This window comes from Arvicola amphibius, chromosome 6, assembly GCF_903992535.2.
Source record: "Arvicola amphibius chromosome 6, mArvAmp1.2, whole genome shotgun sequence".
In the NCBI taxonomy this organism is placed as follows: domain Eukaryota; kingdom Metazoa; phylum Chordata; class Mammalia; order Rodentia; family Cricetidae; genus Arvicola; species Arvicola amphibius.
Genome location: NC_052052.2, coordinates 57,155,168 through 57,179,553, shown reverse-complemented (window position 1 = coordinate 57,179,553; position 24,386 = coordinate 57,155,168). Strand labels below are relative to the sequence as shown.

Genomic DNA, 24,386 nt, shown 5'->3' with positions numbered 1-24,386 from the left:
TCAAACTAGACACTGAGCACTGTGGAGGACTGCAGATCAAGGAAAAGTCATACTGTTCCTTGCTGAGGAGGTGAGATCTTTCTGGGTTTGGGATGGAAGGGGAGGATCTAGATTGTGTGGGAGATATGGAGGCTGAGTTTACTCCGCCTTTGTCTATCAGAGCTAAGGAGTAATAAATTCAGGATTCTGTTCATGCCAGTAGCCTTGGTGTGTGGACCCTGGGAGGGAGGGAGGCTGCAATCCACTGCTCACCACGAGTGTGGGCTGCTCTGTTCGCCCTTCACATTCAAGGCCTAACCCTTGTCTGTGTGTGAGAGAAACCAGTGTCAGCAAGGCATTGAATGCTTTGCCAACCCTGGGCACACCAGTCTCGGCCGTAATGCACATGTGAGTCTTTCCACGGTCAATCTCAGGCGTCCAAGATACAACACTGCTTTTGAATAGAATTGCTTTCTGCCTTCCTGTGCAATACAGATCGCTGTGCCTGGCCTCAGTAGCCAACGTCAGGGAGTGTTATTTACCATGGAGTCTCATTTTATATTGCTTATATATTAATGATTAAAAGTATAGATATTGAACTTGTACATCTTCAAACTTATGCAAGTCACAGCTGGTTTCCTGAACCTATACACTTTCAGAGGCTGGACATCTGCTGAACAAATAAAAAGAAAGAAGCATAGGAAATTGAGATATAAAATGAAGGCGCTTTTGGTGTGCCCAGCCATGAAGACAGCAGCCTCCTCTTAGGGTGTCTCCCCATTGTGACACCTCTGACTATGCTGGGAAGAGCTGACTACCCTCCAGTGCCTCCTTGCAGTGCAGAGCACAGGTGGCCTGCCTGACACTGTATTGCTGCCAGGTTCTAGAATCCACGCCTTGGAGCTCCCGCCATCTTCCCTTCTGGAACACCCTCCCCTCTTCCTACCATGCAGCCGCACTCTCTGATACCAGACTCCTGGTTTCTCTTATGGTTTTAAAATCTAGTGTTTTGGGTTTGCATGTGGTCCCCAACTCTACTGCTGTCTTGCTGTGCCTCTCTACAACACCATACTTACTGGGTTTTCATGTCAACCCAGTGAAAGTGCTGGGAAATACTTAGAGTCTTTAATAACTGCTCTCCAGTCTCTGCAACCATTTGTTAAGAAGGAGGGATATTGGTTAAAAAAAAAAAGAAAAAAAAGAAAAAAAGAGGCTGGCGAACATCAGAGACTGATTTACAGTGAAATCTCAAGTGGTTAAAATTTTAGGTATATTAAGTTTGATAAGGCTTTCTTTTCTTTTTATGTGGCCACGGAAATTTCAGAATTAATGTGAGACTCACATCTGACTTCTAGGAACCATTCACACCCATATCCTCAATTTGTCGGAACTACCTGGTGGGTGTGGGCCCGAGCTTGCTCTGGGCAAGGGAAGAATCAGGAACTTGACTTGGACTTCACTGTTGGATCCTGTAGGAGCCTGGACTGACCGCCCAGCCCAGGCACACTCCAGCTCTCCTGCTCTCGCTCACGACTCCCCTTCTCTCCTCCCAGGTTTTCAACTCTGTTGGTTAAAATGTTGTCTGTGAGGGTGAGAAAGGAGTTTTGGAAAAGAATGACCTCTTCTTCTGACGAGGGCTCCTAACCTGTCAGTGTCTGCCAAGGATGTATGTTTTCTTATTAGAGCAGAAATCTAATGCTTTTAAGAGGGACTCCCTCACATAAGTCAACCTCACATCCTTGTGTCCAAGTCCTCTGATGCGTACATGGCGCAACTCTTGTGAAACGTTCCTCAGAAACCAAAGACTGGAAACGGGGATTCGTATTGATTACATTAAGAACCCATACAAGTCTTTTTCCGGGTAGATCTCCATGGTGACAGCTTCCTGCTGCCTTCTGTTTGATGAATCCATTTCTTCTGCCAACAAGTGTCAGAGTCACAAGTGATTAGAGCATCGAAAACAGTTCTACCTCCTCTCTCTCTCCCTCCCTCCCTCCCCCCCCTCTCTCCTTCCCTCTCTCCCTCTCTCTCTCAGAACATTTAACTGGATCTGGATCTGGTTCCCTTCACATCATCAGAGACATTTGACTATATCAGCCAGTACCAAAAGTTGGAGTTGGGCTTCTCTACTCATGGCTCCCATAACTTCTACTGTAAGTTTTTCTTGCCAGGCCTCTTCTTGTTTAGCCATCTTCACACTGGTGGTCTTGGTTTTTAACATCTGGTTCTGCCCTGAGCATGCCTAGCTTATAATCTGTTCTAGATGGTAGATTTTTAGGGAGTTGATCAAGAACACCAGAGGCATTTTGTGCACTATCGGTAACCTGTCTTGTGGAGTGTTGCACGTAGCCAGTCCCACCAGTGATCTTTGGCATACCCACTGTGCTGTTTTCTTTTTCTTGGTGATCATTAAACAGTCCTTTTGAAAGGGAAAAAAAAATTGGACCTTTTACTTGGTCTAAGAGAATCTTGTTGGAGTTTCTATTTTAGAAGGACCTTACAGGGCTTCCAGCATTTGTCATTTCAGACTTGTCTCCTATAGTACATACCTTTGTGTGTAGGTGGGTACCTTTGGCTTTCATCTTGCCACCTGTGGGAAACCAAAGCAGCATGCTGTGTAAGTGGGGGTGGGTAGCTGTCACACGGGAGCCCTCCAGCTTTGCCATGTGGATAGAGATGGCTCAGCTTCTCTCGGGGCTCCTGTTGGGCTTTATGGTGTTCTTCCTTGAATGTGGGCTTTCATCCCAGTATCTTCTGATCTTTAGTATCACTCTGCTACGTGTGTTTCAAGGAGCAGTTGTATGAACCCCACTTACTCGCAGATGGGTTTTGTAGTTACTTCCTCACTACGTGTAACCATTCTAATTTATTTTTTTATGTGCATGAGTGTTTTGCTTGCATGTATGTCTGTGCGAGGGTGTCAGATCTTAGAGTTACAGACAGTTGTTAGTTGCCACCTGGGTTCCGGGAATTGAACCTGGGTCCTCTGGAAGAGCTATCAGTGCTCTTAACTGCCCCTGGTAACAGTTCTTTTTACAGATGTCTTTGGAGATGCAGTGTCCTAAGCCCAACAGTATCTATGATGAGGCCTCTCAGGAAGCCCAGCATATGGTAGATTCCCCCTCCCTAACTTGTGGCTTGGCCAGGGCCTTGTGTAAACAAAGCAGATTTCTCAGAAGAGACTTAGATAAATTTAGAAGTATCATTTATGCAGCTACTTAGTCTTTGTCCTATGGTTGCTTCTCAGCTTTGTAGCTGATACTTCTTAAGGCTTTAAAGTGTTGCACAGGGATGGCTTCTCCTGAGGACTCTGCCGGCCCCTCCCCAGTGTCCTCAAAGCCTGAGGACATTCTGTTGTCTCTTCCTCTGTGACACATGTTCCCTCCACTTTCTAAACTAATCGCTGTTAGATACTATTACAGGTCCTGTTGTCTGGCTAGAAGAAATATAACACAGTTGTACCATTCAGGAGTTCGAGGGGCCCGGGGATGGGGACTCCCAGCAATTTCTACACGTACCCTTTCTTCCCTGTGCCATCAACTTCTGTGACTCAAAATACCAGGTGAAACAAGGATTGCCAGTGAGGAGGAAGAGGAGATGGTTTCTTTTTTTTTTTTTTTTTTTTTGGTGTTTTTGTTTTTTTACTGCCAACCTTTATCAGGAACGTTTTACAGTTTAGGGTTTTGTTTTGTTTTACGATGAAAAAATGATGCAGCCCCAAGTCCCAAAGACTGAAGAAAATAAGGCGTGATTTTCAGTGTCATGTGTTTCTTTGACTTGTGGGTAGCACGTTAGCCAACAGGACCTCTGGACCCCGATTAGGCACTGCTTAAAGAATGCAGCGAGCTGCCCAGCGAACAGTGGAGACGCCCAGCTTTTGGCTGACTCTTCCCTCGGATGCCTTTGTCCTTCGGTATCCTCATCTGCTTCCGAGTTCTAAGGGGGTTGGGTTCTGCTGTGCTCTCAAGAACTTTTTTTCTTCGCCAGTGTATCCTCTTTCAGGAAGAGTAGGAGAGGCCTGGGTTTGGCATTGCATCCTGACTCATCAGGAAAGTCCCGCCGCAGACAAATGGCCTGATAGATTATGCCTGTTTGCTTCCCCCTCCCAGAGATCCAGCCCTTCCTTGGGCTTCCCCCATGATGTCATCGGTGATGGCTGTGCTCTTGTGGGGGTATGCTCTCACTGTAAGTGTAGGTAGGGTCTATGATTAGAAACAGAGACCCCTGAGTTGAGCGTGGCAGCTCGCATGTGTGACCTCAATCCTCAGGAGGCCACAGCTGAAAGAGTGTGAATCTGAGGACGGTCGGGGTATACCTGGATTACACCACGAGACAGACCCTGTCTGAAACAAAAAAGGAAAGGGATGGAGAGTCATGACGAAGAGTTTCTTGGCCTTTGGATTGCGCGGGTCCCACTCCTCTCAGAGGCAGACAGGACCGTCCTGTTCTGACCCTTATGCATCTCCCTCGCTCTGTGCTGAGAGTGTCACTTTCGATTTTGTACGGAAGCAGATACTACTGGACTACACTCACTCCCTGCCTTTACGCTCCCTTTTATCCCTAACGTGTGTCCCGAGTTCTCCTTTACCTAGATGTGCTTCGAGTGAGGTCAGCAGCACCCCCCCCCCCCACGAGAGGTAGTTTGTCTTTAAATTCTGCTCCCGAACCTAGTTTAGTTCTAGCTCTTCACAGCATTACCTCATGTCCTGTGGTAAACACCGCTGCCATCGCGTTGGGTGCCTCGGTCAGTTAATTGCAGGCACACAGTGATCCTTCACGCCATTATGCACGAGGAGACCTAGCTAAAAGAGATGGCTGTTAGTGTGCTAGCAAGTGAGCCCTGGGGGATTTGTGTTCAGGCGACTCTCAAACCTGTCACCTCAGCTGCCCTTCATCCTCATGCTTCTGCCTCTCCCTACTCCTCCCACCCCCAAATACCTCAGATGTTGTCATTGTCTTCCGCTAGTGCCATCCTCGATCTTTGCTGGGACCCTCTGTCACATCATTGAGTCTACATCACTGCATCTTGTCTCTGCATGCTTGAGCCCTCCCGCTCTCCTGCACGGTGCTCCCCCTTTTCCAGCCAACCAACCCTTTAGCTACTTTTTATGCATCTTCCTGTAAGTGACATAAACCAACTAGTGGGTCTGTGCTACGTGATGTCTGGCACGTGTGGAGGAATGGTTTCCTCCAAGTTTCTAGTTAGGGAGCCCTGAACCTCTGCTTGTCCCCTCTCTCCAGAGGAATAGCAATGATTATGATGTGGTCGCCTCTTATCTTGTGAACTGTCAGGTTACCTGTAAGTAATTCCGTGTGAGAGAAAGTGTTCACGTCCTGCTTGTAGGATGACAGTTACTGAAATATAATCGTCGCTGTTGAAGTGGACCTTTTCAAAGGGAAATCTGAGCCATTGGGGGAGTTGAAAATGCCAAAGCCTTTCCAGCCAGCTTTTTCCCACGTTCACAGCCTGCCATCCTAAGGGGAAGAGCGGAACTTTTCTCTGCCAGTCTACCTAGGTGTGGCTGTTGTTTCTGGGTCAACAGCCTGGAGCAGTGATTATACACAATGATAAAATACATCGACCTGAGCCACATCTGGTACATTTGGGAAACACTAACAGTATTAGCAAATACATTCCTCTTGTTGTTCTCCTTACCGTGTGCAGGTCGAGATTAAATCACGGTCTGTCAGAGCCTTGAACAAAATCCTTGCTGTGGTCTGTCTTCTGTGACCCTCAGACTCTGTGTTGAAATCCTAACCCTTAAGGAGATGGTGACAGATTTCTTTTGCTACCTTGATCAGAGTTAAGATTTTTGTTGCTGTTGTTGTTTTGGTTTTTGTCTTTTTAAGATTTTCTTTTATGTGTATGGATGTTTTACCTGTGTGTCCGTGTGTGTACCACATACATGTCTGGTGCCCTCAGCGGTCAGGAGGAGAGAATCTCCTGGAACTAGATTTGTACATGGTTGCAAGCATCCACGTTGGCGCCGAAAACGAAACTGAGTCTTCCGTAAGAGCAACAAGTGTTCTTAACTGCTGAGCCAACTGTTCAGCTTCCACAGTTAGAATTTTTGTTCTTACACTGTTGCTCCGTGTACTGCAGCCAGATCTCAGGATATAACACAGAATAAAGAAGAATTGAAGCGTCTCTCATACTGAGGTATAAGCATCCGTTGGTTGTTTTCTCCTCTTCCTTTTTTTTTGTTGTTGTTTTTAATATAATCAATTAGGAGTACTCCGGATTGGAGCTGAGCTGGGAGAATCCCTTCCCAAGACACCATCCTTGTGAGCAAAGCCACGTTGCTTTGCACTAAGTTTGCTGGCTCCTATCTCACATGCACTCGTGCTGGGGCTTGCTAGGCACAAAGGTTTCGTTCGGAAACCATCTCAGTCAGAGACATTTATTTCCTAAGATGGTGCAGTTTTACTTCCGTGCTCCCCAACCCCCACTGCCTCTGCCTCTGAGTCCTGCCACACCACGCAGCTCATTATCTAACAAATGAGCCTTGCAAGTAATTTAAGGGTATCACACTTAACCAACAACCCTGTGGTCAGTTTTTCTCTAGGTGTTTCTCCTGGTCTGTCTGAAAGAGTACCATGCCCTCACATCTCTTGGCAGTGTAAGCTTATTGTCTCCTTCATGCTTTCCAATTATGTTTTGTTTGGACATTTTTTGGCTGTTTGGTTGGTTGGTTTGGGCTTTTTTTTTTTTTTTTTTTTTTTTTGTACCTATGATGGTTAGTTTAGTTTTACTGTCAGCTTAACACAACTTAGAGCCTTATCCGGGAAGAGAGTCTCAGCACTGTATTATCAAGGTTAGATTGGCCTGTGGGTGGTTGTCCTGATTGTTAATTTCTGTATGAGGGGGGAGAGCCACCTGGGAGCAAGCTAGTAGGCATGCATTCTCTCCCTGCATTATTCCATGGCTACACCATGACCAGCTCCTCATGACTTGGTCTTAAACTCCTGATAGGCATCTAAGGGGACGCTTAAGGGGTAGGATTTCAACATAGAAATCTAAAAGTTATACAAACCTTTATATGTAGCTGTGAAGATTTTGCTTTAAATGTACAAAGATAGAAACTGAGGTGTTAAGGAGTTTGTACAAGACATACTGGTTTGGTTTTTTTTTGTTGTTTTTGTTTTGTTTTTTAAATCAAACCAAAGGCTATATCACATCTCCTGCCCATATCATTCAGCTGGTGACTGAACCACACACTGTAATTGTGAACCTAGATGACCTGGTTTTCTTGGAAACAGGAAGTGACCTTTCAGCTTTGGTAGCAGTCTCTCTTCAGCATTGGCTGAGTCCTAGAAGATGCAGTTTCTCTGACAGGTTCTCAGAAGTCACGTGTTCCACAGATGACACATTTTGCTTAATGTTTTCGGGGGTTACCCTGTACTTTTCTCGACTGATTCAAGGCTGTGGTCTTGCTCTGTCAATTCATTTAGTGTAAAGAATTGTATTTATGGGGCTGGAGAGATGGCTCAGAGGTTAAGAGCATTGCCTGCTCTTCCAAAGGTCCTGAGTTCAATTCCCAGCAACCACATGGTGGCTCACAACCATCTATAATGGGGTCTGGTGCCCTCTTCTGGCCTGCAGTCATACACACAGACAGAATGTTGTATACATGATAGATAGATAGATAGATAGATAGATAGATAGATAGATAGATAGATAGATAGATAGATAGATAGATAGATAGATATTTTTAAAAAAGAATTGTATTTATAACAGTTCAGGTTGTGGTCATTCTCCACTTCGCTGAACACGATGACGTTGAAGTTAGTGTGCAGATGCCACAAGCAGATGTATCTTCATTGGGGGGTGAACCAGTGACTTTAATACTGCTTTTTCTCTCTTTGGTGGGGTCCCTTGCAGGGTTGAGTTCTCTGTGTCCTCGGCCTGCAGCTGACTCTAAGATATCTCTACTCTGAGGTATCAGAGCATCTTGGTTGTCTTATTTCTCCTCGTGTATTTATACATGAAGGGGTAAGCACTCTGGGTCTGTTGTTGTTTGTATGTTTGGTGGGCTTGGTTTGTTTGTTCTTTGGGCAGCTGTTACTACTGGAAATTTCCGTGTGTCTCCGCTTTACAGTCCCAGTTGCAAGTGAGGACACGGAGTCAGCTTGGCGCATCAGAGACTGAGACCAGGCAGATCTGGAGGTGATGACATTTGACGTAGGTCAGAGCTGTCATTTGTCCCGTTCTTCAGCCTCGGCTGGATTTGCTGAGGGCTTAACTGGCTCCTTCAGGTGCTTGAGAAAGACTCAGGAATTGTAGAGATGAGGTATGCATTCTTCCACACTTCTTTATCTCCAAGAGAGGTAACTTTGATGCCAGCTGGAGTCACTGAGTGTGTGACATAGCCCAAGGACCCAGCTGTGTAAATGGAATCAAAAGAAAAAAAAAAATTCTACCCCACTCCCACCCCTGGAAAAAGACACCAGATTTCTGGCTTCAGCTTTCCTGTGTCTCTTTCCTCCCTCACCTTCCCTTCTGTAAAAAGCGCCAGGGGCAGAAGGGGTACGATTTCCCTGAGTTACTCAGTAGTTAAGTTTAGAGAAATCAGTGCACATAAAAGGTAGTTTGTATTTTTTTTTCTGAAAACTTCCAGGAAGAAGTTGAATAAGCTGACAGTGAATTCGATTTCACCTGTCTTTTGTGATTTTAGCGGAACACTTGGAAACACTTGAGATCTAGGGAAAGCAGGTGGAGAAGCAAGCTGAGCAAGGAGACAGATTCCCTGTGGAGCAGGACAGTCCCGCTGCTTTCTTCAGTGGGGCAATGGCCTGGAAAATGTGACAACGTTTAAAACAGGAATTATTTTTATTTTAAAGTTACGACAGTCGAATGTGGGTAAGGACATGGTATGGACTGATCAAAGCAATGGTTTAAGAAGTATTTTAAGATTTTAGGGAGATCTGGTTTGATGGTTTAGGGAGACCCTGGCTTGAGTCGAAAGTTACAATTTACATTTATGCAGAAGCTAACAAATAGAGCTGGTAAGTCTAGGGTGGTGGCATCTGTGTGGTGATGAAATGTTTCGGATTGTCTTGGGGCCTCACCCGCCTCCCCCAGGTCCCACAAGGTGTAATTAACCTTCTCAAGTGGGTACACTTTTATTCCTGGTTAGGAGCATGTTGCAACCAACCCAGGGCTAGAAGAACCCAGTTCAAACCTGCAAATGATCTGTGATAATTTCCTTCATTTATCTACAGCTATTGGATGTGGAATGGCTCAGTGGACTCATTGACCTTCAGAGGACAGAGATGGTGCTGTAATGGAAGTGAAAACCTTACCGCTTTATCTTTCTAGGACATCCCTGAGGCCTCAGACCTTCTATGATGGAAGTCACGGCAACGCCAGAGGAGTGTGCCATATCCCAATGGCTGAACCTTTTTGCCCCAAAACAAGAGAGGTTTGTAGTGTGTCTGACAGACTTACTAGAATAGAGTATACGGTCTTGGGCTGATACCTGCAGGTGAATCAGTTTGCTGAGAAGGTATCAATCACTTTTCCTCCCTCAGCTTTCATTTTGAAATGTTGGTGGTTTCAACCGGGAGTTTTTTTCCCTTGATAGTAACAACTCCATTCTCGGATATTTTTAGCATGAACATTTTCTTGTACTTTCTACATGGCTTTCCAAAAGGTCACAGAGTCCATGACTGAACGGCCCTTTGGGAAATGGTGCTTGGCCAGCACTTTGATCTGGACGTGACAAGTGATCCCTTAGAGTGACGCCTTAGCCGAGCAAGCGCGGTGGGTCAAGACCTACGACACAAGTCCAGATAAAAACTGAATGAGATTCAGATACATAAATTTGTTTTCTCTAAAAGTACGTAGCCAGGCGCTGTCTTTCAGGGAGCTAGGCTTCCTCTAAGGGCTTTGTAGTAAACGTCTGCTCTAGGTGCTTTGCTAGACATCATAGATAAAACACAATCTTGTACTGCGCGTAGGTTTATGTGATTTGAGACTGGGTCTTCCTTTTTGCAGGTCCTCATAGAAACAGCTAAGAAGCTTGGTCTTCGATGCCATTCAAAGGGGACAATGGTCACAATTGAGGGGCCTCGTTTCAGCTCTCGGGCAGAAAGTTTTGTATTCCGTACTTGGGGTGCGGATGTTATCAATATGACTACGGTTCCAGAGGTGGTGCTTGCTAAGGAGGCTGGAATTTGCTATGCAAGCATTGCCATGGCAACCGATTATGATTGTTGGAAGGAGCATGAAGAAGCGGTAAGTGGGAATCTCCTGATCATGTGCGGTGTGGGCTGGGCTTCTGAGTGTCACAGGCTACTGAGAACGTCTTGTTGATTGTTTTTGGCTTCATCTTGGAAAGGGCCTTTCTGCAGCATTTTTAAGCTTTCATTAGACTTTATAAGATATTTCCTGTAGTTCCTATTGGAAAATAAGATCTTCCATGGAGGGTAGGGGCTACTTATCTGAGCATCAATAGTGATTGGCATCGTAGGCATGTAGATGTGTTGAGAATCTTTGAGACTTGGAAACTTACTCTAAAGGTAAGGGTGTGCTTTGAGTGTGCTTTCCTTGTGCCAGTGTTTATTATGTTTATTTTCATGGAGAAAGAAACCCCAGTAAGCAAACCCTGAGTCCCTGTCCTGTTCAGCATCCTGTGACTGGATGCTGTACACAGCTTAAGAATGGCAAGGCGTGCTCTTTAAGGAGCCAGCATCCTGTCTGAGGAAGATGGAGGTTATCTTAGTCTTCTGTTGCTGTGAGAAGGCCATGCATGACCAAAACAACTCTTATAAAGAAAGCATTTACTTGGGAGCTTACTTACGGTTTGAGGGGTTTTGTCCATTGTCATTGAAGTAGGGAGAATGGCAGCACACGGGCAGATAAGTTGTTGGCAGATACACACACATTGGTACCCAAGCAACAGGAAGAGAGAGCCACTGGACCAAAGCCACCTCTAGTGATACACTTCCTCTAACAAGGCCATACCTCCTGATTCCTCTCAAATTGCACTCCCTGATGACCAACCATTCAATAGACTATGGGGGGGGGGGCATTTCTACTCAAACCCCCACAGAGGCTAAGCAAAGGGTTATAAAGGAGTAGTGCTGAGTTTTATGAGTTGCCTGGACCAAATAGTTAAAGTCTGTGAGCACTATTTAGGAGTGTGATGAGAATGATGGGCAGGATTGAGAGACACAGAGAAGAGGGGAGGGGGCAGGATGAGCTGTGACCAGGCTGTAGACTGTGATAAAGATTGCAGACAGGTCAGTGAGGGTACTAGACAGGGAGCCCAGCAAGGTCTAGCTAGGACTTGAAGATCCTAGAACACTGAAGCCTTCCAAGGCTGCGATTTCATCATGGGAAGCTTGACCTTTTGCTGTCTCCCAGGATCTGCAGTTACCAGCCCTGGTCACACAGGGCTCTCTGTACCCCTCCCTCCCGCCCTCTTTTGAAGGTAAACATTTCCTAAAAGGCCTCTTAATTCAGAAGCAAAAACGTAATTTGTGCAAAGAAATAATATTTCTTACTGAATCTCTGATATTGTCATTTGTCTTTGATCGCATAATTTTTTAGCAGCTTGATCAAATCAAGCCCCTTATAAACCTGTGTTGTATGTTAATGATAGGCCTGTAAAATCCTTTGTTTATGTATCTTTTCCTTGGTACTGATTTGAATTTGGCAGTACCCCCTGTCTCCACCTCCCAAGTAGTTGGGATTATTACAGGCTCAAGTCATCAGGCCCTGCCGGGCTCTTTTATCCTAAGCTCCGCCCTTTTCTTAAAATTGTTTTGTTTTAACTTAGAGACACAGCTTGTTCGCCTGTCTTTTGTCCAGTCTTAGAGTAGAGAAGGAGAGGACAACATGAAAGAGTGTTGGAAGAGGTATAGAGGTGCGTGTGCGCATAGAGAGCCGCTGTCTCAGAGAGCTCCTGTTTCTCCATCTAGTTATATACCACAGAGCTTCACGTGGTCTTCTCATCTCTCTGCCCGTGTATACTTGTTGGGTAACAGAAATGAATCCCTGTTCTTTGGTTTTATCGCTGTGTATTTATAGGAGAGTTTTGAGGCTCTTAATAATAAAATCTCGGAGTCAGCTCTCAGGGTGAGAGCTGAAGGATCCGAGAAACAGAACAGCCAGCCACTGGAGTTCTCACCTCTACCAATGCTCAGACCGAAGGGGTGACCCTGTCTCTAAGAATCTTCAGACTGCAGGTTTAGACTGCATCTGAGCTCCTGTCTCCTCCCACCTTATAATCCTCTCTGCACCCAGCCATATCACTCCTGTCTCTAGTGCTGGGATTAAAGGTGTGAGCCAACACCGCCCTGGCTGTTTCTCTTTGAGACTGGCTCAATCCCGGGTAGCCCAGGGTGCCCTTGAACTCACAGAGATCCCTCTACCCCTGTCTCGCAAATGCTGGGATTAAAGGTGTGTGGCACCACTGCCTGGCTACCTAGTGGCCTAGCTCTGTACTCTGATCTCCAGGCAAGCTTTATTTGTTTAGCAGCTCCGTGGGTTACTCCCAGCTTCCTGATATAAAGAAGCTGCTTTCAATTAGTGGGAAACATTAGCTCGCGTCACTTCCTGACTGCAGTTTGCTTCCTGCCAGAAATGCCCTGCTCTGTCTCAAGCTAGCCGCCTCCTCGAAGGTGCTCATTAGGCCAGATGAGGGCCGCAAAGCAGAGGGCTAGTACAGAAAGGCAAGTCTTGTCAAGCGCCACAAGAAAGACACGCGTAAACATGACATCCACTCAAACAGCCATTTGTATCATTGTGCTTTAAACGGATGACAGGCTTCTGGAGCAGGCTAAAGTCTGATGCTCAACAAGTAACTTGTTTTCTCTGAAACGAAGCCAGGGCGTGGAGTGGGGTGGTGACTTAGTTAATGACTCTTGACCTTTGGCGGCTCACTGGGGGAATTGACCAAAACATCTGATAGAACAGCTTATGGGAAGAAAGGTCCCAGCGAGTTCATGTGGCAGGCAAGACCGCCATAGCAGTTGGCATGAAGCAGAGACCTAGACTGAACCAGGATGGAGCGGTACCTCTCCAAGGCCAGCCCATCAGGCCCAACCTTCCAAAGCACTGGCTTGTGACCTCTTTGGGGGTTGAACTGTCTTTTCACCACGGTTGCCAGATACTTGCTTTGTGATTCATCGCGGTAGCACATTTACAGCTGTGAAGTAGCACAAAACTAGCTTTATGATTGGAGGCCACCACAACTCGCATCACTTAAGGAACCCATGGTCTCCCAAAACATGAGCCTGTGGGCGTGCCAGTCAGACCAAAAGCGGGGGTAGTGCTGACTCAAGGGACTGTAACCTTTGACTACATGGAGTGAGTGCAAAGAAACTAACTTTTGAAGTCTGAGCTGTGCCTTTTAGGCTGTTTCTTTCTGAGTCACCACTGGGTCAGTAGTAGGAAGAGTATTTTGAATGAAAGTTAGTTAACAACTGGAACAAAGAAAAGAGGTGAGAGTTTGAAAATTTTCGTGGGAATGGGTATAAATAAAGGGTAAGTCTCCAGCAGCCCTAAGCCCCTGCATTTAAAGACTCAGCTTAAATGCATGTTTTGTGTGTGCCATGCTGTAGCAGGGCTTCCGCTGCCGGGCCCCTCGTCTTCTCCCATGTTTGTAGAAGCCACCTGGATGAGGAAACACAAAGATGGAGTCAGGTGTCCCTGGATCTTGGCTTTCTTGTAAGTGACCCTCAGGGCCTGAGGGTCAGCTTCCCATGTGAGTCATTCATTCATACACCAGAGGTAGATGTTAGCATGGGCACGCAGGAGTCCAGCCACTCTCCAGTCGGCATGGTCATGCCAGCTTAGGCCCAGTAATAATGTTCATCTGTACTTCCATAATTGTAATCCAGAAACATTGTAAGAAGTGGCTGATCAAATTATAATTGTGTTATTTAATATGCTCAGACAGAATTGTGGTTCCTAGTTAAATATCATAAGCGGCATGCTCATATATATACAACACACATGCGCTCGGTTTCTGAAATCCAGTTCAGGATCTGATTTACTCTAGGTTAGCATTCTACCACTAAGATATATCCCTAGAACCCAAAGTAATTTTTTTTTCTTGTAAAGAAACTAAGATGTTAAGCATAATTGGTCCGTGTGAATAGCAAGCAGCACTTGGTGGGACAGAAGCAGGAGAATCCTGAGTTTGAAATCAGTGTGGGCTACACAGTGAGGGCCCACCTCAAAAAATAAAATTTTAAAATTAAAACTACACTAAACAAAACAGGGTGGGGAACAGGGAAAAAGAAGACAGGCCAAGGCCTCGTCCTGTTGGGTCTCCCACAACTCTGGGTTGCTAAGACTTCATCTTGACAGCGGGTGAGCTGGGTCTACGTATATAGAAGGGAAATTGAGCATCATGATGGTGTTTTGTGACAGGAAATAATTTTCTGAGGTGGTTTGTCCTGGTTTGTTTGGTTCTCTGACCTCTTGGGTTTAAGTGGTAGTGTTAACCTCCAGTCTACTAACTAGGAGTCATGACAGTGATGGTACTTGTGATATTTTCTCAGGCTTTCCAGGAATAGAGTTGAGCAGCTGGAAGGCCTTTTCCCTAAGGTAGAGAGTGGTGTTTGGGCTGGGGCGGGGGAGGGGGTGCGAGAGGAGTAGCATTTGGAGTAAGCAGACTTTACAACACAGGTTCTTTCGTCTGTTCAGGGAGCTATAAGAAAATTCCATTAAAAGTAGACGCATGGCACATCTTAGATACTTTCACAAGCTGCAGAATAAACAAGAGTTTATACAGCTCCTAACAGGGAGTATGGGAGCAGGCAGGCAGGCAGTGGAAGAGGGGCTGAGAACATCCATCCTGGTCTGCAGGAATGTGGCAGAGAGCTGCAAGGACACACCTATTCTAACCCAAATACTTCCACCAACTGGGAACCAAACATTCCAATATATGGGTCTTTGGGGCTTTCACACTCAAACCACAACAATGGGGGTGGGGCTCACTGGGGTACCAGACCCCATTCCTCAGAGCACTGCCTGACCTAATCTGCTCCCGAGTCCCCTTTCCTGACACTCTCACACAGAGGACTAGGTTCCTAAAGATGAATTCAGAAGGGACACAGACACTGATACCATAGCAAAACAGGGTAAGTAAGTTACTCTGCAAGAAGCAATTCGTGCTAGTCAAATCCTGTGTTCTTCTTCCTCAAGGTGTCAGTGGATGGGGTTTTAAAGACCATGAAAGAAAATGCCAACAAAGCCAAAAGCTTACTGCTTACTACCATTCCACAGATAGGGTCGATGGAGTGGTCAGAAACGCTCCGAAATCTGAAGGTAAGTGGCCTTGCCCCTGTAAGCAGACACGTCTGTGGCTCTAACCATTTTCCCCTGGCTTTCACTTTGACTTTGTTCCATCTCCTCGTGTAGTTTACACAAGGCAGCTTGTTTTGTTTTCCGCAAACTTTCATGCCCTCAGTACTGAAAGTACTTCACCTGAAAGTGCCTGAACCGAGGGTAAGAGTTTTGTTACCTAGTGTCCTGGGTTCTTTACACGGTCCTGGAGTTATCTTTAAGTCTTGGTTCAGAAGGCTAGTGTGCTCCCTGTATACGGCTTCCAGTGTTTTTCAGCTGTTTTCTCTTAGGTAAGTTTGTACCGAGTGTAGACAGGCCTTTGCAGCCAGTACTTCTATATCAATAACAGTGATGTTACAACTAAGACAGTTAATTGTGATAAGCAGGTGACATTTAAACTGACCGGGAAGCTTGGGAAGTGACCTTTTTATTTGACCATTTTAGAGCTCTTGATTAACCAGAGTAGTGAGGAACCTCAAGTCATTCCCTGGCAGCTTCCTCTTGTATCTAAAGAGGAAGTACCTCTGAGTGTTCTCAAACTTATCTCTACTCTCAGATACCTTGACAGTCTCTGAGAGGGCATGGGACAGGGTGATAGAAGCTGTCCCTGCCTGAGTTACCACCTAGGAGCTCAGGGATAAGCCACAGTTTTAGTCTGGTGGAGGCATTTTGCTGTGGTGAACAATTAATAGTATTTTCTGTCTTACATGGAAGGCGTCAGGGCAGCCAACATGAAGCCGCCCTGAAGCTGGAAAGTGGCACCTGTGAACTGATACAAACAGGTTGCAGCATGCCACTGTGACCTACTGTGACCGTAGGGTCTCAGACGTTAGGGCTGGGAAAGCCAAGAATGTTCTAATTCATAATGTCTTCCCTGAGAGGAGACACCCTCCACTGGTTTCAACACTGGATACCTGGGGGATAGATGTTTATCTAATGAGTACATAAATTTTCCTCCCAGGAAGTGTTTTGTCACAGTTGAGGTGAAAAAAAAAATCTGTGACTATTCTAACTGGGGGGAGGGGAGGCACAAGATATAAAAACAATCTACCAGTTATAAGCTGGTAGTTTGAACTAAACAGGTTCTAGCAGACCAACATGGTTCTAGCCAACCAATGGCTTAGCCACTGACCAAGTCCCTCCGTGGCCAGTTCAGAGTCAGTGTTGGACTCACACGATATCCGGTCGCAAACCTTGCTGTCTTCCTGCTGACCTGGCTGTCACTATGGTTTCACCCCCCAGTCAGTTCCTTAAAAAGAAACCTGAGGCAGGCTCGGACAGTAACAATCAGTGAGCTTCCGAATATGAAGGTGTGGTTTTGTGAATACGCGCTTAAAATGGGTTAATAGGTGTGGCGTTCATTTAGCTGCCGAATGAGAGCTGAAGAAATGAAGAATTGCCCTGTAGACAAAATCAAGTGCTGTGGTCTCCGTTCTACAATAGTGAGAAACCCAGTACTAATGATTCTTACCCTGAGTCAAATCTGAAATGTACTTTTGTTCCCTTACTAGTTCATTTCAGAAACACCAGTCAGTTGACTCATTGTGTGTCAAGCTCCTAATTAGAATAAAACTCAGCTGTAGGGCGTGGCAGTACACGCCCTTAATGCCAGCACTTGGGAGGCAGAGGCAGCCAAAGCTCTGTGAGTTCAGGGCCAACCTGGTCTACATAGTGAGTTTCAGGCCACCCAGAGTGACAGTGAAATCCTATCTGCAAAAGAAACAAACAAAAGTCAGAAAAATACCCAGAGACTCTCAGTGATGCTAAAGGTCCCACTGTGTTGCGAGCTGAGACACATTAAAGCTTCACTGACTTCACAGTGGCATAAGGATAAGGAGTGGGCTTGCCTGAAGAACGGCTGAAGCCGGGAGAGGGTATATACAGTGTCCTGATGCCCAATGCAGTGGAGGGACGTGTGTGATTCTCAGAGCCGGCTCTTGAGATGTGCAGTCCTGACCTCACCTGTCGGCAAGAAAAGGAACAGCCAAGAATTGAGAATCACTGCTAAAGTCCCATATCTGGTTAGTGTTGTTGCTGTTTTGTTTTCTTGACAACATTTCTAGAAATTTATTTCTGTGTGTGTGTACACTTGCCACTGTGAATGTGTGGAGGCTCGAGGACATCTTGTAGGAGCTGATTCTCTTTCCACCACGTGGGTCGCAGTGGTTGAACTCAAGCTTCCAGACTTGGTGACAAGGACCTTTACCCTCTCAGCCATTCCGCCCTCCCCAGGTAGTGGTTTTTAAATTTTGGTGAACACGGGAATTATCTGGAGAGTTTAAGAAGTACGTGTCCCCGTGAATCCTTACTAAACTCCGAGTCTCCTTCTCGTTGTTTTCACTTGGAGAATCTCAATGCTTTTTCTTCTTGTTGTTTTGACTTGTTAGGAAGTCTTGGTAACTGGCATGCTCTCTACTTCCTGTATCTCATCTCTGCTGACTTTCTTCCTTTCAGAACATGGTCCAGTGTTCTGTTTTACCACCAAGACATTGAAACAGCGTGGCTACCACGAGGAGACTTACTGCCTCTAGTCTTTGGGAAATTTTGCTTAAACAAAAAAATGGGAAAGCTATGTGGCCTTCGTTCCTTCTCTGGGAAAGAAGAGCATGTGGTAAGAAAGAGACAGTGCGCTCACTCCACGGAGATACAGATTCCTCCGGAACCTGGAAGGAAAACAACAGCCTGCAGAAACGTAAGGGAACACAGCCAAAAACCTTGTCAATCATTTCTCCTACTACACTGGCAACAATGAAGACTGGTGAGAATGTCCGTTTCCCTACACTGCTAATGACTGTGAGCTTCAAATGAGACTGTATGGTTGTAAATTGCACCATCCTTCTGGGCTTAAAAATACTGAATGCACTTTGGTACGCTAGGAGTTTCTCTTTAAGAAGTCATGGGAGATTCATTCAAAGAATCATGTAAAGAAGGCAAAATATTCTAAACAATGTGGAAAAATTAGATGTACCATGTTATGAAGCAGTCAAGTAGAAATCATATTTTCTCACAAAGAAATGGTCACTTCATACTGTGAAATGAGGGGAAAAGGTATAAGTATCTATGATACTGTTTTTTTGTTTTAAATGGTGCGTAAGTGTACAGAAAAAGACTAGAAGGGAATATATATATATAGTCCTGCTACTTTATTTGTGAAGAGATGCTGGGTAATTCTTACTTTCTTTTGATCTTTTTCTCTACTTTTTTAAAAGTGAGTATAATCAAATAATAAAGTTGTAACACTTAAAATGGACTTAGAGAAATCAAACTCTTGAAACTCTTGGTGGGGAAACAAAGATGGCGTTATAAAAGAAGCGCCATGTGATACAGGATCTACAATCCAGATAGCACGCACACCCCTACATGCCTGCACTCAAAAAAATACAAACAGATGGGCTGGAGAGGTGGCTCAGAGGTTAAGAGGACTGCTCTTCCAGAGATCCTGAGTTCAAATCCCGCAACCACATGGTGGCTCACAACCATCTGTAATGAGATCTGATGCCCTCTCCATGCAGGCATACATGGAGGCTGAACAGTGTATATAATAAATAAATCTTTAAAAAAATACAAATAGACAAAAAAAAAAACAAAAACGAGCTATGTGAGAAACATAGATCTTTAAGATCACCACACAGATGCAAGCAACCACTTGGGACTGACAGAGGCTTGGTGTTCACTGCTGCGGTGTGTCAAAGGCAAACTGCTTCAAGGATTATTAGTGTGCCTCATTCCCATATATCAGATAATTTTTACACTACCATTTCTTTCTATTCCGTTTTAAGAGTTGGCCCATTCTCAGTTGGCAGTGTTTAATTTGAAAACAAGAAAGGAAGGAAGGAACCGGAAGCCTAGGGTTTTGTCATAGGATACTTTTTGTTGCTTCCATGGGCTTCCAAGAGGTGCCCTGCAGCTCTTGTAAAGTAAGTGAGCTCGTGTCTGAAGCTGACTTCAGGAAAGTAAGCAACTGATTGTAAGGATAAACAAACCAGTTGCACCAGCCGTCATGTTGAGCTCCTCATAAGTGCCATTGTAACTTTGGGCCCATGTTGTGGAGCTTCTGCTCTGGTTATTAACAATGTGTAGAGACTTCGCGGGTCCTGACCGGGCTCTTGGTAGTTTTTACTTCCCTGGGGTGTGCCCAGTTCATTCCTCCACTCTTAGGAGTCTGAGAGTGTAGTTAGGAAGTGGGCGTTTGTCTTGTCGCCTTTGGAGAATGCAGTTCTCTCCAGTGTGGAAGAATGCTTTTCTTCAGTGGCGTTTCCCAGCATCATCATAAGCAGGCTTCTTCTTCCTGAATCCTTCACTGCGAATGGAATTGCATATAAACTTACACAAACCACCTTCTTAACTCTTTAAGTGTTGCTGAAAGTACATTTGTATTGTCTTTTCCTTCGGGTGTATTCAGTACAAAACAATGGGTTTTATTCTGTCATTTTTATATACAAATCATATACATCATCATTTATCCTACATTATATTCTCAAGTGCTTCCCCCAATCCTCCCAAATAATGCTCCCCATACTTTAATGTCATCTAATCTATATTCTGTATATGAGAGAAATGTGTTTGCGTTTCTAAGTCTGTCTTAGCATGATGCTCTCCAGCTCCATCCATTTTCCTACAGGTGAGATAATTCTTCACTTTTTTCTGACTAAATAAAATCCCGTTGTGTATACATACCAATTTCTTTATCCATTCATTGTTGATGGCACGTGTAGGCTGATTCCTTATTTTGGCCGTTCTGAATAGTCTTTCAATAAACATGTGTTTGCAGACTTCTCAAATGACCAAAGTATGCTCCTGGTCTTGGGTTGGGTCTTGGCTATTGCCATTAGTATAGAAACTCCACTTTGAGAACCATTTCTGTCTGGTTGTCCTTTAGACAGATTCTAGACCTCGGACTTCATCAAGGACATTAATTATTTGATCCATTGTGCTTTTATTTCAACTATTTCTTGCTCTTTATTACATCATTTCAGCACACAGATGCATGCACAACGAAGAGTGGGGAATGAAGAACGCTTGTGCTCAGCTCACTTTATAATTTTTTGCACAGTCCAGGATCTCAGCATAGGGTTGGCACTCCCGCACACACAGTGGGTGGGTCTTCCTACTTCAGTAAACCCAATCAGTAAATCTTTAACAGTCATCTCCTAGGTGACTCTAGATCTCACCAATTGACAACTAACGTTAAGCATCACAGGTATACCTGTTCTCCATTCTTTAGCTCCATTCTATTCAGGTTTTGACACCATCCCACCTCTGTTCCACCTTCCCCTTTATCTAATCTGCTCACTATCTGACAGCCCATCCGCTGTCCTTCCCAAACACTTTGGACTGTTACAGTTTCCTGTTTCATTGTCCGTTGGTGTGGCTATCTTCACTTTTTTACCCACAGATTCTTGACGCAGTGACTAACACAGAAGAGGCACTGTTTATACTTCAGAAATAATTGTGCAAGTCTATAAAATTTCGGCCTGATCATATTTCAGCCACCTTTCCATTTCCAGCTGGAATCACTGTTTCCAGAACCCTGATCGGGTGTGCCCAAAGTAAATAGTTCATCCTGTGCGCTTGCAGACCACCTAGAGCCTGTGTTACCCAAGGACCACTTGTCATAATGTACAACATAAAGCTATGCACGTACTCTGTCTTCCAAATAGAAAATGGAAAATTGGAAAAACAGGAATTCTGAAAAAAGAAAATGGCTTAAGTGTTAAGTAATAAAAACCCAATGAGTTACTTAATATATTCCCTGATTTGAGTTTTGTGCCTACTAATATTGTCCTGCAATAAATGAATGAAACATTTTCTTCCTTTTCAAACTATGTTTAAAACTGTTCTTAATCCTTTGGTTATAGGTTTTGATCATTATTTTTCAAAAAGAAAAACCCTCCTTCTTAAAGGCCTTATCTGCCTCTTGTCCCCATAGTGGATCATCAGAATGTCATTTGTGTGTCTATACATTCGCCTCCACGCACATGCATGTGGACTTTAGTGTGTGTGCATGTGTGCACATGCCACAGCAAGTGTGTAGAAGTCAGAAGAGCTGTGAGTCAGTTCTCCTATCATGTGGATTCCGGGGATCAGACATGGCCCTTCACGTGTATCTTAAACTTCATTTAGTTAGCTGTCTGTCCCTTTGATACAGGGACAGTCTGTATCCTCAACTTTCACCAAATGTTAATCACAGGCCTCACTTCTGTCATTTTTACTTATGAGCCAGATCTTGGGTAATTCTTTAAGAAAAACTCTTTGGTTTTGGCATGTTTTGTTTGGCCTCTTTTGTTGTTAAGCTAAAGAAGAAAAAAGGCAAACTGCTTTCAGAAGCTGCCCTGTGCAGTATGCAGTGAGCATTAACCACTTTTTCTCCTATCACTCTTTCATATTTGAAGACAGTGATTGAGTAGGAACCAGAGTCTCAACAATAGGCCTGGAGGCAGTCCAGGATGAGCCTGCTCTCAGTAACAATTCAATTTGTGACAAGAGATTGTGGCGGATACTTCAGTGGAGAGGCATAGAACTCCTACGATCTCTCACCAATCCATGGGTGACTGTTGATGGCCCCATCTTGTGTTGGTCCATTGCAGGCAGCCACCGCTGCTGGACCATTACTGCCTTGCCTGTGCCATGCACAGAGGACAGCATTTCAGAGACCCTCTCCCTGTCTTCCAACCTTACATTTCCCCACCCCTCTTCCACAGTGATCCCTGAGCCTTAGAGATAGTGATGTGTGATAAAGTGTTCTCTTTGGGGCTGAACGTTCAACTGTCTATCGCTTATTCTCAGTACCTTGAGCCTGACTCAGTAGAATAGCTCAAAGCTCATCATCATATTGATGATTCTGATTAAATCCTGGCTTTCAGAGCAAAAAAGAGGCCATAGTGTTATAGGAGTGGAGCGAAAGGTGATGAGAGGCAGATTGGAGAAGTTGGGGGTACAGTGATCAGAACGTACTTTATGTGTATGAAATTGTCAACAAATTCAGTAAAGGTTATAATGGTGCCCTGGTGTGACAGAAACCAGTATGTTCAGTCTCTTCACATTAACCAATTGGTTATGTTGGTATCTTACTGTTTGCCAGAACCCTATTCTTTTTTTTTTCAATTTGTGTCTTGTTACTTTGGTAGAGTTACAGAGTAAAAAATAATATTTGTGTTCATAAAGTACCTGGGGTTTCCAGTTATTAGATTTTGAGTTGTTCAACATATATGTTAATCTTAAGAACAACTGTTAAATTTTGAAAATAGGTCCTCCCAAAACGCACATGTAGAAAGTTAATTCATTGTGCAGTGGTATCAAGGAGTGAAGAGATGTTAGGTCATGAAGGTCCTTAGACACCCCAAAGGGCCCTAAATGCCCCCTTCAACCCTGTGAGAACACAGCTAGACTTCATTTTATGAAGCAGCAAGAACCTTGATATTGGACTTAACCTCTCCAGAACTATGAGCAGTACATTTTTATTTATGTTTTCTCATGTGCAGTATTTTGTTATAACAGCCCAAATGGGCGAATTCAGCAGCCCACAAAAAAGTTGCACATGCACTGAATAGAAAGGAATAGAGCTGTAGTTATAGTCCTGTTTCACAGAATTCAGCAGGTGTTGGGCCTCGTGAGGCACAGTGTAACTTCCTGAGCCTAACTCAAGTTTGGCGACCTGTCTCTGGCCAGAACTTCCACATATGGATGACTCAGCACAGCTCTACCTAAACCCGCCTCTGCCCAACCACCGCTAACGTGGCAGGACATTATTGGCCCTTATTCCTTTCTCCACCTCACCCCATCCCAAGACTCCTACCTCCTATCTCAGCCCTATATGAATTCCTGCCTGAAGCAATGAAACAAGATCTTGCTGCGACAGACTCCCCACTCAGTGTGTTACTCAATGTGTTGCTGGGGGTGGGGTGGGGAATATGGGTCATTGACTCTCACCTTCCCGCTCAGCCCCAGGGAAAGACTGGCGGGACCAGCTCTGCCTCAGCCCTGTCTGCTGGAGAACACTGCAAACAGGGAACTGAAAAAGAGACTTGGTAGTTTCTTAAGTGTTTTAGTGAAGATTCTCTTTTCTTTCCCAGATTGAAAAGACAAACAACCCATGATTTAATTTCATCTGGAGAAATTTAAAAGAAAAAAAAAAATGTGTCAATGTTTTCCAACTGTGCCCTGGGTTTTATGGATGATTCAGTCTGTAAGTCTTCATATCAGAATGTGATGATGTATTTGTTGGTTGCTTCTTTTGTAACTTCACTTTAGTTTACAAACCCATTCCCTGTTTAAAAAAAAAAAAATCAGGATTCCAAAGCTAAAACAAATAGGAATGCCAACTTCAAATATTAATAAAGATATTAATAAAAATTTAGGGACTACTGTGGCAAATCTCAACTGTGCTGTTCAACTTAACACAGACCTACACATCAGGGGAGAAGAACTTGCTCAGTTGAGAAAATGCCTCCATAAAACTGTCCAGCAGGCAAGTATGTAGGACATTTTCTTGATTGATGTGAGAGGGCCCAGCCCACTGGGTGGTACCATCCCTGGGTGAGCTGTCTAAGCTAGAGAAGCAAGCCAATAAACAGTACTTCCCCTGGCCTCTTCAGTTCCCACTTTAACGTGGCTCAGTTGATGGTGTGTGATTGGGAATTGTAGCGTGAAGTGAATTCTTTCCTCCCAAGTTGCTTTTGCCCATGGTGTCTGCCACCACAGGAGAAGAGTAGTTGAGACACCAACCCATTACCCACATTGTTACATTGTTTGTCTTAGGGAGAAGGCGAGAGGCATATGAAACTCAGGAAAACTTTCAGAAGTGGATTTTCTCTTTCTTCCATGTGGGTGGATCCCAGGGATTGATCTCAGGTTGTCAGGCTGAGGTGTCTTGCCATCCCTCATCACCCTATTTCAGAAATTATAACTTAGTAATCTATAACCCCTCCTACTACCCACTTATGTGTTAGTTTGAGGTATTTTCATATGTTGCATCTTTGAGAATTTCAATGCTACTTCTAAAGGACACATTTTTAAGCTAGTCAAGCACTAGCATAGAAATGTGAATAGTGATTCCTTACTCTCAGCAAATTTGGGGAGACCCTACCTTCACCACCCAGATGGCTTT

The 24,386-nt window shown here is 44.6% G+C and overlaps 1 protein-coding gene across 1 annotated transcript in view; it reads left to right on the top strand.

Moving 5' to 3' along the window:
- LOC119816920 (methylthioadenosine phosphorylase) overlaps nucleotides 1-20,064 on the top strand; it is a 40,400-nt gene extending 20,336 nt beyond the window's left edge. The window contains exons 5-8 of the mRNA XM_038333994.2: nucleotides 9,299-9,401; nucleotides 9,977-10,216; nucleotides 15,140-15,262; nucleotides 17,735-20,064. Of these exons, the coding sequence (XP_038189922.1) occupies nucleotides 9,299-9,401; nucleotides 9,977-10,216; nucleotides 15,140-15,262; nucleotides 17,735-17,773 (505 nt within the window). The 3' untranslated portion in view covers nucleotides 17,774-20,064. The remainder of the gene's footprint in view (nucleotides 1-9,298; nucleotides 9,402-9,976; nucleotides 10,217-15,139; nucleotides 15,263-17,734) is intronic.
- The last annotated feature ends 4,322 nt before the right edge of the window (nucleotides 20,065-24,386 follow it).